The following is an 18,131-nucleotide window of genomic DNA, read 5'->3' as shown; positions in this document are numbered from 1 at the left end:
TAAGAAGAAGGAAAATGACCAGTTAATATGTAAACTGGCCGAAAACCGAACAACACAACGCAACACGCCGGTTCTGAGACCACGCACCAAACGAGCCGACGACTCTTCCACCCAAGAGGGAAAGGCGACACCCTAGAGCTAGACAACCGCTTCCGAAGCTGCCGCTCCGACATCCGAACAACTGCAACCCACACACACCGGTCCCAAGACCGTACCCCATGAGGCCAACGGCACTGCCACCCAAGTGGCCAGAGCCAAGGCCTAGTAGCACGGCGACGAAAGCCACGCAAGAAGAACAACGCCGGAAGCCCAGAGCCGCCACTCCGGTGTCCACGCCGATCCCGAGATCACGCACCAATCGTGTCGACGCCTTCGACACCCAAGTGACAAGAGGCAACCACACAAACGCAGAAGAATTTCGGAGTCGCCGCTCCAGCTTCCGTGCTGGCCCTAGGGCCACGCACTAGCCGAGTCGATGCCTCTGCCACCCAAATAACCAGAGGCATCACCATGAATGTAGACGAATTTCCGGAGCTGCCGCTTCGGCTTCCACACCGGTCCCGAGACCGCGCACACACCTGGCCGACAGAGAATCAGCCAAGCAAAGCAAGCCAACGTAGACTGGCGGAGTACCGGCTTCCAAGGCGACACCCCCAAGGGGGAAGCGACGATGATGCCGCCGACGCCCACTCCGACCAAAGCTGGAGTTTAGGTTTTCATCCGAAGAATCCGAGACTCGAAGCCACGAGGGAGGTGAAGGAGCTCCTCGACTACCCCTAAGTTCAAGAGTAGCTTTGTGGCCATTTGCTATCGCTGATAGCTTCTAGGTGGAGTCGACCTGAAATATCACACATTGCATGTGTCATGTACTTGCAGACTTTTATATCGTATAAATGGAGCAAAGAGTCAAATTTATTTACATTTGAAGAAACTAGTACAAAAAGAATCATGCATGTACGTCGTAGAAACCTACCGTACGTTGTTAATCTTCACAAAATTGGTATGATCATTTGGGACCCATGCGAAAGCCAGAACATGGATTATGCGGGACATGTCACGAAACTTGCACTACGTTTCATACGGCAACTCATTTTATGAACTTTGCACAGGTCGCCAATAGAAATAGTCATATGTTTTCTACACGAAATATATAGGGGTGAATTTGTACATATATAGTACCTCCATGGATGATCATTATATGCAAAAAAAAAACTTAAACTCGTGAAATTGCAATGTCTGCTGGTCAGAGGTTTGGCAGGAAACGGATCGCCGGTCGGCAACAGCGACCTCAAATTCGGCGGCAGAGCATGACAGCACCTGAATTTACCAGATCTACTTACTAAAACCCAGCCCAACTCCGTTATCGACCTCACTAATCAAGCTATGGGAACCGAGTGAAACTGCCACCGGCGGCTGCGCACGCGGTGCCGTGGAAATGGAATGGTTCATGGATACGGATACGATCGCTCTCAACGTAGCAGCATCGGAGTGATTGCCTGCCTAATTCCAGGACCCAGCTACCGGACGTGGTCAGGTACGAACGGAAAAGAGGCAAACGAAACGAAACGAAACTCTTGCACGAAGCGGTCGTGCTAGCTAGCTGGGGACACACGAGTTGGCTAGTTTTCCACGCGCCATTTGGAGCAAGTCAGCGAGGTGGTTTCTGCACCTAACCACGGTGGTTCATTGCTTGATGATACTGGTAAATAACAGCGATGTTTAGCAAATTATAGAATCAGCGGCAATGGTTAACAAGTAACAACGACGCGTGTTAGACTAGTCCAAATGAAAAGTATCATACACTAGTTTTATGTACTCGTACATGATACTAGTTTGTGATACCACCTCCACGATGCATAGTATCATAGTAATATGTTTTGTAGAATCTCAATGCAAATGTGTGTACATGATGTATTTGTCATGAAGTTTTCTAGGTTTATGTGCTATGATACGGTATCATCTTATGATATCACTCTCATCTTTCACCTCATTAATTGATATGCCACATCAGATTTTTGCCAACATGGCATGCAAGATATTACTTATGATACTCTCATTGGGGCCTGCTCAGGCTAGCCATAGTGCTAGTATCATACATATTGGTCCCATAAAAATACTGATGTGGCAGCTAATTAAGGAGGAGAGATGAGATTAGAGTAACATAGCTAGATACAGTATCATAGCGCAAATAATAAGAAAAGTTAATGTTAAACAAATCTTGTACATAAATTTGCATTGAGATTATAAAAAGCAATAAATATAGCATAACTATGATACTACTTCATGTAGAGATAGTATCATGTAGTAGTATCATATGCATGATACTACTACATGATACTTACCACTATAACCAGTCTCAGTTGGAATGACTGATAGTGATAACCAAAAAAAAAGGTGGCCATACTTGAAAAAATCAGCAACGTTGTGGTATTGATAGAGATAATTGTATGTATAATATCGAGAATGCGAGCACGGAAGCTCGAACTCATGCGGGCTATGGCTTGTTTCACGATTGACAGTGATAAATAGGTCAATGCAATGCCTGGATTTGATCCTCGCTAGTACCATGACCTAAACGTTCGAGTCATGTAACACCAGGGATGTCTCCAAAAAACTCAGCAGCACCCGAGCAGCAATTCACTTGTTTAAAAACAATATTTTTTACAAAAATTCACCATTCTATTAATAATCATCAATGGTAGTACAAATAAGTATACAAGTAATTTTAGTTATAAATATAAACTTGGAGCACCTAGTGACAACTAGGCGCACCACCAAAGCGAGAATATGACGAGAAGAACCTTATTCCTACTTTAAGATGTGACCATTGCCTCACCATCCTGAAAAAGATGCTAAAAAACATATTTTCGGACTCCAAAATATATGAGTTTCCTATCTCTATATGCATCCACAAAATTGTATTTTTCCCCTAGCTCGAAATACGTTGCAAATATATTTTGTGAATCTTTAACACAAAAGTACGATTTTTATATGTTTCGAAAAACGGGATTTGAAATGCTTATTAAGCAGAAGAAAAGCGGTGAAGCCACGGGAGGAAACGCACGGGCTAACGAGCGGGAGGCATATTCCGATTGCGCCCGGTTTGGGAGGATTCGATTTTTCTGCTATAGATGGGATCTGCCTTTAACTGACGCTTGCTTCCCACCAAAACCAAGAGAGCGAGGTGCGAAAAATACATGCTTGAACCGTACGATACGTGTGATCTACTATAGTTCAAAAGTGACGCAGGAATCGTACGCTAGTGAGCTGCCAGTGGCCTATTTCAGGCCGCTCCAAAATATGAACCGAGTCGATGACCTGGTTTTCCGCTAAGTAACCGTGCTAGCTTCTTTGCTTAATCTTTGACCGATTTGAGCATCAGCACAGAATCAAATGACCAAGACTCCAAGAGCACATGGTTGATCTGGACCAGTTGTGAAATACTACTAGCGGAGCACATCTGCACATGCCTGTTATGCCATGGCATCTGCAATGTTTCGGCCAGAGCAGAACTATGCCTTCACAAAATGATGTGCTCCCCTAATCTGCCATACTCCTCAATCGATCACAGTGGAATCCGATACAAACAACTGCATCTACTAAGTACTAACTCTGTCCATAAAAGGATGTCTGAGATGTGTGTAGACACTAGTAAGGAAGTAGCAAGGTTACTACTACGAAGCAACTTCATTGACATTGAAATTTTCTTCACTTTATTTTTGGAAATCATTCACATGCCAATTTGTCATCCATCAAAGGCAACCAACGAAGACAATTTTCTTCGTCAGGCAGAAAGCTCACAAAAGGTTCGGCCAGAGTAGAACCCCCAGTGCCCTCACAGCGGCATCTTCCATGGCTGCCATAGGACTCAGCAGCAGTTCCCATTGAAACGTGGAACAGTGTATTCTAGGTGGTGTCCCATGAGCCCATGATGCAATTGCAGCAAGGAAGCAAATGGGTCAGATGACAACGCTTAACAAGCCCATTAGGCTACAGAACGACTGAAGGGTTTGATATAAGTCACTAAAAGCAAGCAAAAAAGATTTGCCAATGCATACAAGTAAACAGCACCTACCAAACATTCAACTCTTTGTTAAGCTCTATCTGCATCTAAACACGACTACTTTACTCTTATTATACAATTGGAGGTAAAAGAAGACCGTTGCTTACAAGAACAGAAGTCACAATGTAGAGCATCCCAATGATAACTGGTATCCCAAGTAGACAATTGAATAGACATTAAAACCACACTATGCCGCTGACTTCCTGATCTGATGTAGATGTACTTTTCTGCTCTTCGATAGTATCACCAGCTGACTCTCCTTTGCTGACTTTTCATCAGCAGCAGGGTTAACTGCCCATATGAATCCAATCGATCCATTGATGACCTGGATTACAGACATTTCAACTTTAGTATTCTTCCAGAAACAATGTCAACTAATGCGGGGAAACCAGCAAAACTAAAACATTTGCACATTCCAAAGTCAGCGATTTGTTTTTATCTTAGCAGATGCCAAACGGTAGGCTGTTTCAACTTATGTTGTTTTTCCAATAGCTTCTCGGCCATCGTGAAGTTCTACAGGATTACTTTCTTATTATGAAAGAAGTATTTCTTGAATTCTTCAGTATACCCAGCATAGTTAACTTTTACTAGATTCTTCAGTATACCCAGCATTCTTGAATGTGCAGTTCCTTCCTTTTAAACCCATGTTTTCTCTAGAACTTTACAGCAGGCTCGATATCAATCCTTATTTGACCTTTGCCACTCATCTACCAATCTACCAATGACAGTGATACCCGTCCTTCATCCAACACTACCTCCAGTGCTCGAATGGAAATAATCATTCAAGTTGATAGACACATCAGGACAAAACACTTTTTTTATTTAATAAAAACATTCACTCATAGGGCTAAACTCAAATTTCAGTCTCTAGTTTTTTAATTGAATAAAACAGGTTCTTTAGTATAATTTGTGAGCACAGAATCTTATTCTTCAAGATTGGGAATTTCAAAGAAATTTAGGCACTACCAAGCTAAAGTTTCAAGTGGGATGGGATTTTTCACTAGTCCCACGTCCCATCCCATCCCCCCAATCCCGTTTGTCCCTCTAATAATTTCCACTGATCCCATACGGGATAACTGGGACGAGTCCACCTACCCCATTGAAACAGCAGTTTTGTTGCTCCGGCCGAGTCAGCCCACGGGTGCGTCCGTCCAGGTGCAGCAGCTGACTTGTATCGGCCATCCCCAGTAATTCCTCAGCTGCCCCCGTGAAACAGCTACACACGAGCTCCCGTGGTTCCCATGGGTCCCTCCATCTCCCTAATTAGTCTCCCGTTTATCCCTACTGATCCCGACGGGTAGAATCAGGTGAATACGGGCATCCCCTGTCCGTCCCACTTGCATCATTATACCAAGCATAAAAGGTTAGAAGACCTGAAAATGCCCCCCTTGAATTACCTTTATATTCACTTTGTCAGAGTCCACAATGTACAGTTATATATTCTAGATCTACATTCTTCTCATTCTGGAAATGCCCAGGGAGTATCAAGTATGTCAAATGGCAGGTACATTTTATGAGTCAGACCGCTTAAACCCCACTCGAATAGGCCCTAGAGAGGTGAATGTTTCTGACTCTATACTCCCCGAAAAGCATGGTTCTTTCATTACACCAAATAATAGCTACTCCCTTAGCGACAACTAATATGGAACAGAGGGAACACCAAAAAGGAACACCTTTATCCCATACAATGGAAAATGAACACATTTATACTGTTTACCCGCTAGTATCAGCAGCAGTCACTTGCCATTCAAGCTTCGCTCACGTCTGTAGGATAGCTCCCCAAGACACGTACGAAGGTTGCAAACTCCTGCAAATGTAGCAAGATTGAGTCGTTGTTTGCTTGATGCTAGATAAAACTACCAAGACAGATCACCTCCAAATTTCGAATAGCGTTCTGAGTTCTTGGATCAGCCGTTGATGCGTCAAGGTCAACATAAAAGAGATAGTCGAAGTACCTGATTCAGCCAAAGATCAAATGGGTTAAAGAACTGGTGGTTTTCTTACTTGATTAGGGTTGCATGAAATGAAACCGAATTAATGTGGGGGTCATAGGGTTGTAAACTAACTTGATAGGTGTGGAGAAGGTATCATCAGCTAAACGTAAAGGTCTTTTCTTGTGTGGACGGCTTTCAATCTTCACACCAACACACTGTTAGAAACTTTTACAAAGCACATGCAAGTGGCAAAAGCAAAGTTCTTTAATACACCTTGGTTAGGTTGATTTCTCTCAGTGCAAAGACTGCAAGGGCCTTGAAGAGCTGCCCAGGTCCTTCTTCAAGTGAAAACACTATGCTAGTCTGAAAATCAAATGATAATGCAATAAATCAACCAGCTTTGTTAGGATGTTATATACAACTGGAACGAAGATAAAACAGAGGGAGCCCCCCTGCAATCTGTACCTTGAATGGTTTGTCAACCCGTGGTATAATAGGATCTCGAGCAAGCATCATGAAACGGGTGACATTGACCTTTTCATCCTATGGAAAGAGATAGACTAATGTTGAGGATAAAGAACAGAATGCAATGTTTCAGTTTAGCATGAAAGCGCCATACCTGAATATTTTCAGCAAGAATATCCAGTCCATAAAGTTCAGCAGCTAATGAACTGGCAACCGCACCGGTATCTTGGAGCATTTCTTCAGCGACAAACTACGAAACAAGCATATCTCGTTATGTTAATGACAAAGAGTTCACTCTATGGGTCACTTGAAATCCATCAATTAAAAACTATATCTAAATATACATCTGTTAAAGATAAATTCCAGGTAGAAGGAAGCATCATTCTACCTTTGCTGCACCAGCAGTGTCATCGACAGCTTGTCTATGTTCAATTCCTAACTCTGTCAGTGTATTCTCACATTGTGCAAGAGCCTAAGAATTTCAAAATGATGTGTCACGAGGTTACTACGCAAACAATTGAAAAGATGAAATCCACAATATCCAAGAGGTTTACCTGGGGATGACTCATGACACTCTTTAGGTTCCCAATATCCACGCCATGATTGGCTAACAAGCAATGCCGAACTGCAAGACGAACCTCTCCAACTATTTTCAGATCATGCCGAAGTAAAAGGTCATAGTTCCGATGTATACTACCACCCAGCGAATTCTCGAGTGGCAGTACTGCCCTATCAACTATCCAGTTTTCAACCGCCTGATAAATGACCAGAAGACATCATTCCAACATGCTTATTCACGTGAGCTACAAGCACCTTCATCTAGTATTACAATATGCCAAGCAATAAGTATACATGGAATAGAACCGTCACAGACCATAGAGTCCAAAAGGTAAAAGTCAAACCAAGTTAAAACATATTTTTATAGTTGTTCTGATCTACTACTGTCCTGAAAACTAGTTTAGAAGAATATTCGGCCAATACAATACCCTCCCCAGTTCCTAACAGATGTCATTTTGTGCACAGGAAGAGTCAACTTTCGAAACTTTGACAACCAGTATCTTTATGACTATTTAAATTAGATACTTCAAAATCATGAGCATAGATTTGCCTCGAAAATCATCACTTTTCATAATATATAATTTTGTTTGGCTCTCTATACATATTTAATATTATAATAGAAATGAATGGTCAAATGATGAGCATGCTATCTCAGGTACGTGCGGCTAAGTTCTCTGAGACAAGTAGTTGTTTGTGTCATATGACAACACTCCATCTACTAAAGTGTTTGGAGCATGTCTAAGTTGGTGGCCAAACCTTTTCCAGTTTTTGATGTTCATCATCCGGAGCTATGGCATGAACCAAACAACTTGAAAACGTACCCCATTTGCACCACAGAACAGCATACACAAATAAACTAAAACAGGCCCTGAAAAGGATCAGACTATGGCACCTGGAACGCAGTGTCGAAGTGCTCGCAGGGCACGGTCTGGCAATTGGGATATGCCTTCTTCGCCGCCGCCTCGCTGTACGCTCCAGGAAATCCCTGGACAATCACGAAAGACAAACTCCCTTGAGATTTACAGCGGAAACAGTAAAACTCCTAAACAAGGAGACTGACAGGCAATGAAACTGAAGCACCACACGCGTTTCGTCGAGCACCTGGTAGGCAACCTTGAGCGTCTCCCCGTTCGTCCCCATCAGGTCTGCGGTTGTGAGAGGCCCTGATAACCGCGGCATTGAAGCAGGCAAGCACCAACTGATTAGTTAGTTACTGAATCCGAGAAAAAAGACTGGAAATCGGCTACTGCTTAATTAGTTAGTTAGTAACTGAACCCCGAGAAAGCGGTAAAAAATCCCGATCGACTTACGATGCAGGCCTTGCGGATCGCGGTACGCGGGCGGAGGGGAGTCGGCGACAGGCACGGGCGGAGCGCGGAGGCCGTTGAGGCCGGCGGAACCTACGCCGTCCGCCGCGGGCGCCCGGGGCCGCGAGGTGGAGGAGAGGTGCACTGAGTTATCGTTGGTGGAGCTGCTGCATTTAAGGGCGCGACGAGGTGACGGAGAGGAAGCGGAGGGGGAGGCGGTGGCGGCGGCGGTGGAGTGGGTTCGGGCGGCGGCGAGGAAGGGGAGGCGGGGGCTAGCCATGGAGGCCATGGCTCCGAAGCAGCGAGAGAAGTGGAGAAACGGAACAGGGAAATCCCGAGGGGTTTTCCAGACGTGACGCAAGATTTCCTTTGTGAGGTGGAAAGTGGAAGCGCGATGCACGGAAAGCATGAAGAAATGATTCGCGGGTTTTATTTATTTTGACGTCAGCTGAGATGTCATGGACGGAAAAGAAAAAACCTTGTAACAAGCCGATATAAAATAATTTATTCATTTATAAAAACACCTACTCCCATTTTATAGTAAAAAAATGACACTTATTATGGATTGAATGGAGTAAAAATTCTGTGTTGGAGGTAGTCTAGGTGTTGATACGACATGGCTTTATGATGGTTAGGGCATCTCCAGCGGGCCGACGAAATGTCCGTTTGCGTCGGCCCGCGGACGCGTTGTGGCCCAGGGCGACCGTTTGCGTCGGGGGTAGCTCCAGCGGTGCGGACGCATATTTTATCCGGGGACAGCGTCAAGGTTGCTAATGGCGTTTTACGTCCCGTCGAGGACTGCCGCCGGCGATTAATTGTTCCCGCGCGACGATGATCGTTCCCGCGCGCCCAATACATTCGCAAGTTTCGCCGGCGTTTCGCGCGCGCGGGAAACGACCTGCGCGCCAACGCCGTTTCCCGCCCCGCCGTGGCTATATACGGTGGACACCGCCGGGTGCGACGGGCACACCTCACCCTACCATCCATCCATGGCGGACCACATGAGTTGGGAGCAAGTTGTTGACATTTGCCGCCAGCTCCACCCGGAGGAGGAGGAGGACGAGGTAGCTGCCGCCGGCGTTGAGGCCCAGCAGCTGGACCTGGAGGTCGCGGAGGCGGAGGTCGCGGAGGCGGCAGACGGAAGGGCGCCTCGCGCGACCAGGGCGGAGATCGCCGACGCCATGGCCGAGCTCGCCGACGCCAGGGCCGAGCTCGCGGAGGCGCGGGCGGCCCTCGCGGCTCCTCCGGCCGACGCCGTCATCCACGACATCGCGGACGACGCCGTCATCCACGACATCGCGGACGACGACCCCCCCGTGCCCAGGCGCTTCGAGTGCGCCGGTGACCAGCGGGTTCTGCTCGCGTCCTTCGAGTCCCTGGCAGGGGACGCCCAGCGCCGCCAGGCTTTGGTGGCGGAGGAGGAAGCCGCCAGCTATGCGATGGTCATGGCTAGGGGGTTAATGTGCTCCGACCTGGACTCGCTCCGGCGTAGGGGCCGTTCTCCCGCGCGGGTCGAGCAGGAGAACCGGGAGCCGGAGGTCGCCATCGCCGCCGGGGACGAAGCGCGGCGCGGCGGCGGCTAGGGACGGGGGCCCGCTTCGTCGCCGAGGTGGCGGCGATCCGAGCGGCGGAACGAGGCCGAGGAGGACGCGGCGGCGGCGGCGGTCCGAGCGGCGGCGGAGGAGGAGGCCGGCGGCGGCGGTCCGAGCGCGGCGAGAGGAGGAGAGCCGGGCGACGGCGGAGGCGGCGGCTACCAAGGTGGCCTTTGCGACGGTGACGGCCCTGTGGGACATCTCCCTGGCCGAGGCCCTCGAACGCCGTAGGCGGCAGGACGAGATGTCCCTTCGCCGGCGTGCGCAGCGCGCGGAGTGCAACAAGCGCTCCCGCTTCGACGACGGCGCCGGCCCATCCGGCGGCCAGTAGTAGGGCGCGCGACTGCGAGTAACCGAGGCCGGTGTAGGCCGCGCGACGGCGAGTAGGTACGGCCGTTGTAGTTTTAGGTTAACTCGACTAACCATCTCTGTAAAGATGGTCCTTTTGGCCAATCAATAGTAATGAAAAAACTTTTGCTTAAATAGTCACTGCCGATCGGGCCCGGATGCACCCAACGCGGACACTTTCCGCGACCGCGCAGCGTCCGCGGAGACGCAAACCTGCCGCATATTTGGGTCAGGTTTGTGTCTCCGCGGACGGGCCGGTCACTTTGCGTCGCCCCGCTGGAGCAGGGCCCAGATGCGTCGCGCCGCTGGAGATGCCCTTAGTCTAGCTCTGACCCTATATGACCATACTAGGAATTAGAACCCCACGCTAGCCATAGTGGTACTATCTTAGCTAGTATCATGCACATTGGTACCATAAAAATGTTGATGTGGCAGCTAATTAAGAAGGAGAGATGAGTTTAGGCTGGCCATAGTGTTAAGTATCATATAGTAGTATCATGCATATGATACTTGTGTATGATACTATTCCTATAGTGGGTAGTATCTTGTAGTAGTATCATAGTTATGCTATATTTATTGCTATTTAGAATCTCAATGCAAATTGATGTACAAGATTTGTTTGACATTAACTTTTCTCGTGATATGCGCTATGATACAGTATCCATATATGATACTCTAAACTCATCTCTCCTCCTTAATTAGCAGCCACATCAGCATTTTTGTGGGGCCAATGTGCATGATACTAGCTAAGATACTACCACTATGGCTAGCCTTAGAGTATCATAGGTAGATACTGTATCATAGCGCATATCACGAGAAAAGTTAATGCCAACAAATCTTGTACATCCGTTTGCATTAAGATTCTAAATAGCAATAAATATATTATAACTATGATACTACTCCATGATACTACCAACAATAGGGATAATATCATACACAAGTATCATATCCATAATACTACTAGATGATACTTAGCACTATGGCCAGCCTCAGGCCAAGATCGCGAAGGTTTTAATTATGTGGTTGGTGACTTTGGAAGACGCAAAATGTATGGTATTTTAATCGATGTCTATCACGGTGTAATAGTGTAGCTCTAATATATTGCACATGCTTTAACAATTTCCAATAATGGATCGAGCAGTTCCATGCCAAGTTAGTTGCATGGCGTTGCTATGAGCATAACAACGGTACACCATAGGTTGGCTCGGCTTGGTTCTCTTTTAGTAAGCTTAGATCTCGTGCTTCGTCTCATGATGTTTATGATGCTTTTAAGCCTAACTCACCTATCACTTTTCGTGCTAGGACTAAACTTGTAGGTGTTTCAAGTCAAAATGAGAGGATTTTATAGACTAAATTGTTTGTCGGTAAAAAAACACAAATGGGCCATGAACCATAAAATCCAACAACCCCCACCAAATCTTATAGTCCCATTGGATAGCATTTTATTTCAGTTTGCTGTTTAATACTAATAAAATATGTGTTAAATTGATATATTTATGCAGATATGTTTCAGTCAATATTGTTACCTCTAGCAGACTTTTACGATTTACCCTGTGGGTGAAGCATACAAGTCATGCACATTGCCTTTCAAGAGCTTAATAAGTATTCAGTCTAATCTCACACACTGTTAGTCGCCTAGTGTGCCTCATGTAGTTGTGTTATTTCAAGATCGCCCACTAGTCATAAAGCCAAACAAAACATATTAAGATGTAATCAACCTACCTCCTATATATCTATGAGAGAATTGCATGTAAAATGGAGAGTTTTATATTGAAGTTCTTTCAACCAATTGCAAAGGTTTCGCAAAAAAAAAAAAACAATTGCAAAGGTTTATTTTCCTAGGTCCTGCTTCACAGATGACCAGATAGGTTGGGTTACCCTCTCAACAACTCAGCTAGGTCTCGAACTCATCTCAATCGATGCATTGTCTTTTATATTTTTTGATAGATCTTTTGTAAAAGGCTCCGTCGGAATTTTAACCATTTGGACATAATTAAATGCTATAACACCGCATTTTTTAGTTTTTTTTTTGACATTGTTCAGTTTTTTGTTTTCATGCTAGAGTTTGGTGTTGGTTTCTCAAAGCCATTCTACTTTAACAACAGTTGACCCTGATAAGATGGTCTACTTACAAGACATTAATGATCCTATAAGCGTAGGAGTTGATATCGTAGACCAGATTATTTGCGTCGTTGTGGTGGAAGTAGACATGAACTAATAATGTGAGGTCACCATGGTTGGTGCAACTCGTCGATAGGTAAAATCATCGAGATCCTACATATCAAGCGTACCTGCGAGAGTATGTATTTGTTCGATCACGAGTTTAGGTTCGGACCTACTTGTGCAAGCTAAAGCCCTAATATGCAATTGTTTTGATTATATGGGAAAAATACATCGTAGAGATCACAAAATGTGGAACTCAATAAGAATAGATGTTGAGCTCAACTAGGGTTTCGAGGTGGTTAAAATTAAGTGAGCTGCCTTAGATTTGTATGACCATATGATGGCGATGCGGCTTTTATGTGGATCTTGGATCCCTTAGGTCTTCACTAGTGCCTTAAGTCCTCCTTAAGTCTTCATTTTACAGTATTTGATAGGTCAGTGAGACTTTCCTGTTGCATGAGAGTCCTCAAATCCCCCGATCAGGAGTCCCTTTCGTACCGCGAGGAAATTAACAATCTAGTCAAATCAGCTTCCTTTAGAAGGGGTTGGGAATTGAGATCAACTATTGTTTTACTTAGTAGGAGTAGAAAATGTTGAGATGCTGACCTGTCAGTTGAGTTTCTAAGCAAAACATTAACTTATTCAGTCCAACTTTCCAAGCAAATCACTCTCCCATGGCCTCGAGCCCTTGATGTACCCTAGGTTTAGTAGACATGAGTACATAGACTCTGATCTAATAATCGAGATGTTCATATTTACTTGGCCAATAACGTTCTGATTCTTTGGTTGGCCTTGCATATTCCTTTCATGGTATACAAATATCATCGTTTTGACAGTATACAAGTTCGAAAACAACTTGAAGCATATCCCTGTACGGACAGAGTACATGACTACACGTCTACACCGGATCAGAATATGACCGGAAGGGCGTCACATTCTCTCCTTCGTACATGGATCGGATATTCAGATCATGATGGTCCGTAGAATATTAGAATGTGGAGCTCGCAATCACAACCTCGGTTCCTAAGCCTTCCACAGTTCCTCGTTCCAATCGGCTGGGCAATAAAATACAGTACCACCAGCAGTACACATCGAATTAGTTAGCAGTCCTCATCCATTAGGCCCTCTTTTTGGGATAATTAAAGGCCAAACTGCGGCAGTGCCACATCAACTGGTGCTTTACTAGTCTGCATCGAGCCGCCTTGCCTGTACATCTCTATCTCTGATGAAGTCCCTGCTTACTGTTCGTGTGACGTGTGAGAGGGTACCGACGAACTTCGTGCGGACCAGACAACATTTTGACGGCTGTTGAATAGACTGTGAAAAGGTGGTTCTCTAGTTTAATTATTCGGGATTAGGAAAGCAGCTTCAGGCTACTGCAATCTCACCGGGCATTTGCGGGCAGTTTGACTGTGACTTGGCGTAGTACATAAATCCAGGAAACATATCGGCTTTCACAAAGTATGGCTGATTAATTGACTGGCTATGTTTGAGTTCGAAATGAACACCGGAGCCCAAGAATTTTACAAAAAATTCGGTGTCAATACAAATTGATCAAATAAATACTACCCAACTTGGACTCCCGAGAGCGTAAACACAAGTACAGTCTTGTCACTTCGTTAATATCTCCAGACCAAGATTACTTGCAGCCTGCAGGGTGGTACTAGCAAACAGAACTACTAGAAATGATTTCCTGGATGTGTTAAAATCCTAATCCACACCATGAAGTTGGTTACCACCTGATTTCCTGTTGGGTTGAGGTTGAATTTTCCCATGCAATTCTTAATCTGTGTTGCTCGTAAATGCGTATAAACTTTTCCTTCATAAAGTCTAATATATTAATACCAAAAATTTCAGTTTAACTGCGTATGAACTTTTTCTTTATAAAGTCCAATTTACTAATACCAAGTTAATACTTAGTAAATTGGTTCAAAACACTTTTAAAGCCGAACCACATGCCTAACGGACTTGGTAGTGTCTAGAGGGCACTTAAAAGCCGCCAGAAATCAACACCTAGTGGAAAGCACATATGTGAAGCTATTTGTAGCTCGGGGGATCCGTAACCGTCACACGATCTGTTCAACGACATTTACATATTGCGACTTGATAGATTAAAAGTTGGCACAAATTTGGCGTGGTGACCAGATCACGACACACTTGTCGTGTTAGGTACACATTTTCATGCACATAAGTAATAACAACTAAAACATTTTTTCTGCTCTATTTCAGTTATAATATCACAATTCCTATTTTATTAACACAGAAGATTTTATTACATTACACTGTAACCACTTCTAGAACCAGATTCTAGTTCGGATCTTCTAATGGTCATGATTTTATTCTTAGTTCACAACCAAAATCTTACTTAACTAACTATGAGTTCACTTTTACCCCTAGTGAACCTCTCTTTAGGATGAAGATCACTTTTCATCCTCCTAGCAACATCCTTGAGCATTTTATTGTTCAACATGGCTTCTACATCCTTGTTTTATGATTTATTGAGTAAGTGCGGCACCAGGTTGAGCAAATGGCAACACACAAAGCTTGAGAAATAAATAAATATCGGGTAAACCTCCACTCCAATGAAAAAAAATAGTTTTCTGCATAGACTAGAGATTTAGTGTCCTCTCCGAATCATACTTTACGCCTTTTATTATTGGCACGGTCGAGCAGAATGGTCTGAAATAGCAGCAAACAACTTACACAGGAAATAAACAAACAAATGCAGTGCTCAGCCTACTCGCGGGCTCCATGATTGTACTTCTATTTACAGACAGGTTTACACCGAAAGCATACTACGTACTGGGGGGTGTAGGGAACTAGGGATGAATCATCTAGTATCGGAAGTTTGGGTTCAGTTCCAGGGCTTCGTTGAAGATGAGCTGCTTCATCTGGTCTTCCGTGAGGGGGTGCTGCTCGAAGTCGAAGGAGAAGGGGTCTGTGCAGATGGGCTCGTCGGCGACGTCGTGTAGTCGTTCCAGGTACGGGTGCTCCAGGGCCTCCTCAACTGCATGATGACAAAGGCAATTTCAGTCAGACACCTGATGAAAATATTTCTACTTCCGAACCTGCCCTGCCATTTATTCTCTAGCCAGAAACTGATAGAGGAATCTACCATAAAGAGTATCAGCAGCGGATCTGTTCTGTTTTTATTGGTTTGCCGAAAACAGAGCTGTTCTTCTGGAAAAGTGTTATTCTGCACTATACATAGTCGTCCATGTCGTCGTCAACTGCAGACCGCTCCAAATTAAGGTCGGCAAAGATCTTTTCTTAATCTAGCGGGCAGAAGAAGGCACATGGTTTTGTCCAAAAAGGGATCACATGTCCAGATGCAGTAAAAGTTCAGTCGAAGTGGGTGCAGATTGCATCTACTACCTCTAATTCTCTATACCATCGCAAAGCACCGACACTGACCCGACGCTGACCGTACGTGTACCACTAGCATGGCAGTCAACGAAGCACGGCGCCAGAACAAGAGCACTGCAAGGAAATTTACACGAGAAGATCGAGGCAAGAAGGTGTGTTACCTGTGATCCGCTGCAGCGGGTTGAAGGTGAGCATCCGCTGGATGAGGTCCAGCGCGGCGGGCTGCACCTTGGGGAACTGGCCGGCGAAGGGGCGGCGCGGGAACTGGGGCAGGTGCCTCATGTACTTCCGGGCGTCCTCGTTGCGGATGAACCCCAGGTCGTCGTCGGTGGGCGTGCCGATGACCTCGGTGATGAGCCGCATCTGGTGCATGTGGTCCCTCCCCGGGAAGAGCGGCGCCCGGTTGATGAGCTCCATGAAGATGCACCCCACCGACCAGACGTCGATGGCCGCCGAGTAGTCGGTGGAGTTGAGCAGCAGCTCGGGGGCGCGGTACCACCGCGTGACGACGTACTCCGTCATCATGTCCGACTCCGACGAGGGGCGCGCCAGGCCGAAGTCGCAGATCTTGAGGTCGCAGTTGGCGTTGAGCAGCAGGTTGCTGGGCTTGAGGTCGCGATGGATCACGTTCGCCGAGTGGATGTACTTGAGCCCGCGCAGCAGCTGGTACAAGAAATACTGCACACCACGGCGGTAGAGCGCATGAGAAGAAGAATAATCACGGATGCTACTGCCAAGTAGTAATTCAGAATTGAGGCGATGATGATGATGATGATCCAGTTTGTGTCGGTACCTGACAGTGCTCCTCGGAGAGCTCCTGGTTGGAGCGGATGATGTGGTGGAGGTCCGTGTCCATGAGCTCCAGCGCGATGTACACGTCGTTGAAGGACTGCGGGATCGGCGGCGGGATCACGTCCCTGAGGGCGACGATCTGCGCGTTTTGCAGAGCGTATTAGCAGCAGTTATTAGCGGCTGAATTACTGAATCCAGTTACAGGCATGTGAAGCACGAAATACAGGAGTACTAAGGATCGATGCTGATTACGTTCTCGTGGTCGAGGTGCCTGAGCAGCTTGATCTCCCGGAGCGTGCGCTTGGCATCCATGTTGTTGTCGAAGGCGTTGGCGATCTTTTTGATCGCCACCATCTCCCTCGTCTCGAAGTTCATCACCGAGCTGCGCACAGGCAGTCACGAAAAAATGGGGTTTCAGGACAGAATTGAACACCACACCAACCACGGCCACTACACTTTGGGGATTAATTAACAACAAACAACTGCAGATACAGGCTTGGCTAGGGTTATTCTAAGAGATTATTGATTGGCCTAATCCAAACTTTCCCCATGAGCCTGAGGCCTGAGCTAAGCAGCTCTGTTCTCCAATCAGGGAGCCTGGAAAGAATTTGGCAAGAACCGATGGCGATTGACGAGCAATTGAGGACGAACGTACCAGACGATCCCGTAGGCGCCGCGGCCGATGGGCATGATGGGCGGCTGGTACTTGGAGGTGATCTCGAACTGGTTCCCGAATATGTTGTAGAGGAGGAACCGGCCGCCGTGGGTCATGGTCGGCCGGAACTCGGCCACCGGAGCGCCGTCCATTCCACAAACTCGCTCGCCCAACCAACACCAATCAGCGACGAAAGAACAGCTCCGCTCAAAACTCGATCACAAAGAGGCAGCACGCACGCACGCTCACCGGGCCGAGCTGATTGACTTTGCAAGTCCTGCGGTCGATTCTTGTAGGGGGAGGAGGCGAGAATTATAAATAGAAAAGGGCGGCTGAGCTGATGCTCGCTCGCTCGCCCCACTCAGGAGGGACTCCAGCCGAGGAAGGTAACGCGAAAGCGAGTGAGGGCGCAGCACTGTCTTCCTGTTTTGGCCGTCTCACACCACGGAAATTAAGCGGAGGTCGCCGAGACGGACGGACGGCCCGATGAAGCAGCCAACGCGTCCGACGGCTGGAGGAGGTTTCAACGGTCAATCGGCAGCTGCTGCTCTTGTATGGACGCGCGCTGCGCGCACCAACCGCGTCGGACTAGATCACGCGCGGTGTGGCTGACAGGTGGGGCAGGATCTGTCAGTATGTGCGCCCAGCGGTCACCCGTGTCAAGGTATCTCCAATGCAATTGGTCCGCCAATGGGTCACGACGTATCACCACGACGCAAATGGACACATATCCATCTGCATGGTCGTGGACGTAATATAGATCTTGGTTTGCGGTCCCGCGGACCTGCATTATGTTCTCCTTGGCTCCTTCCCCCGTCCTCCCGTCCTCTCCCCGTCACATTGCTCAATGGCCGAACAATCACATGCCTTCTTTTTGAATTTGTTTCC

At 46.6% G+C, this 18,131-nt stretch overlaps 1 protein-coding gene and 1 pseudogene across 1 annotated transcript; both read right to left on the bottom strand.

Moving 5' to 3' along the window:
- Positions 1 to 4,002: 4,002 nt before the first annotated feature.
- LOC124702150 (arogenate dehydratase 2-like) lies at positions 4,003 to 8,502 on the bottom strand (the record flags this gene model as incomplete). Its single annotated transcript, XM_047234262.1, has 12 exons — positions 4,003 to 4,388; positions 5,781 to 5,870; positions 5,937 to 6,018; positions 6,130 to 6,197; positions 6,271 to 6,360; positions 6,463 to 6,540; positions 6,617 to 6,712; positions 6,851 to 6,934; positions 7,017 to 7,217; positions 7,913 to 8,005; positions 8,122 to 8,183; positions 8,331 to 8,502. Coding segments are annotated over 11 exons (1,086 nt in total), but the record flags the coding sequence as incomplete, so codon positions are not given.
- Positions 8,503 to 15,059: 6,557 nt separating this feature from the next.
- On the bottom strand, positions 15,060 to 17,645 carry LOC124702149 (annotated as a pseudogene).
- Between the last annotated feature and the right edge of the window lie 486 nt (positions 17,646 to 18,131).

The sequence above is a fragment of the Lolium rigidum genome, chromosome 3 (genome assembly GCF_022539505.1).
Source record: "Lolium rigidum isolate FL_2022 chromosome 3, APGP_CSIRO_Lrig_0.1, whole genome shotgun sequence".
NCBI lineage: Eukaryota > Viridiplantae > Streptophyta > Magnoliopsida > Poales > Poaceae > Lolium > Lolium rigidum.
Note: the sequence above shows the minus strand (reverse complement) of the source record. Positions and strands in the feature narration are given on the sequence as shown.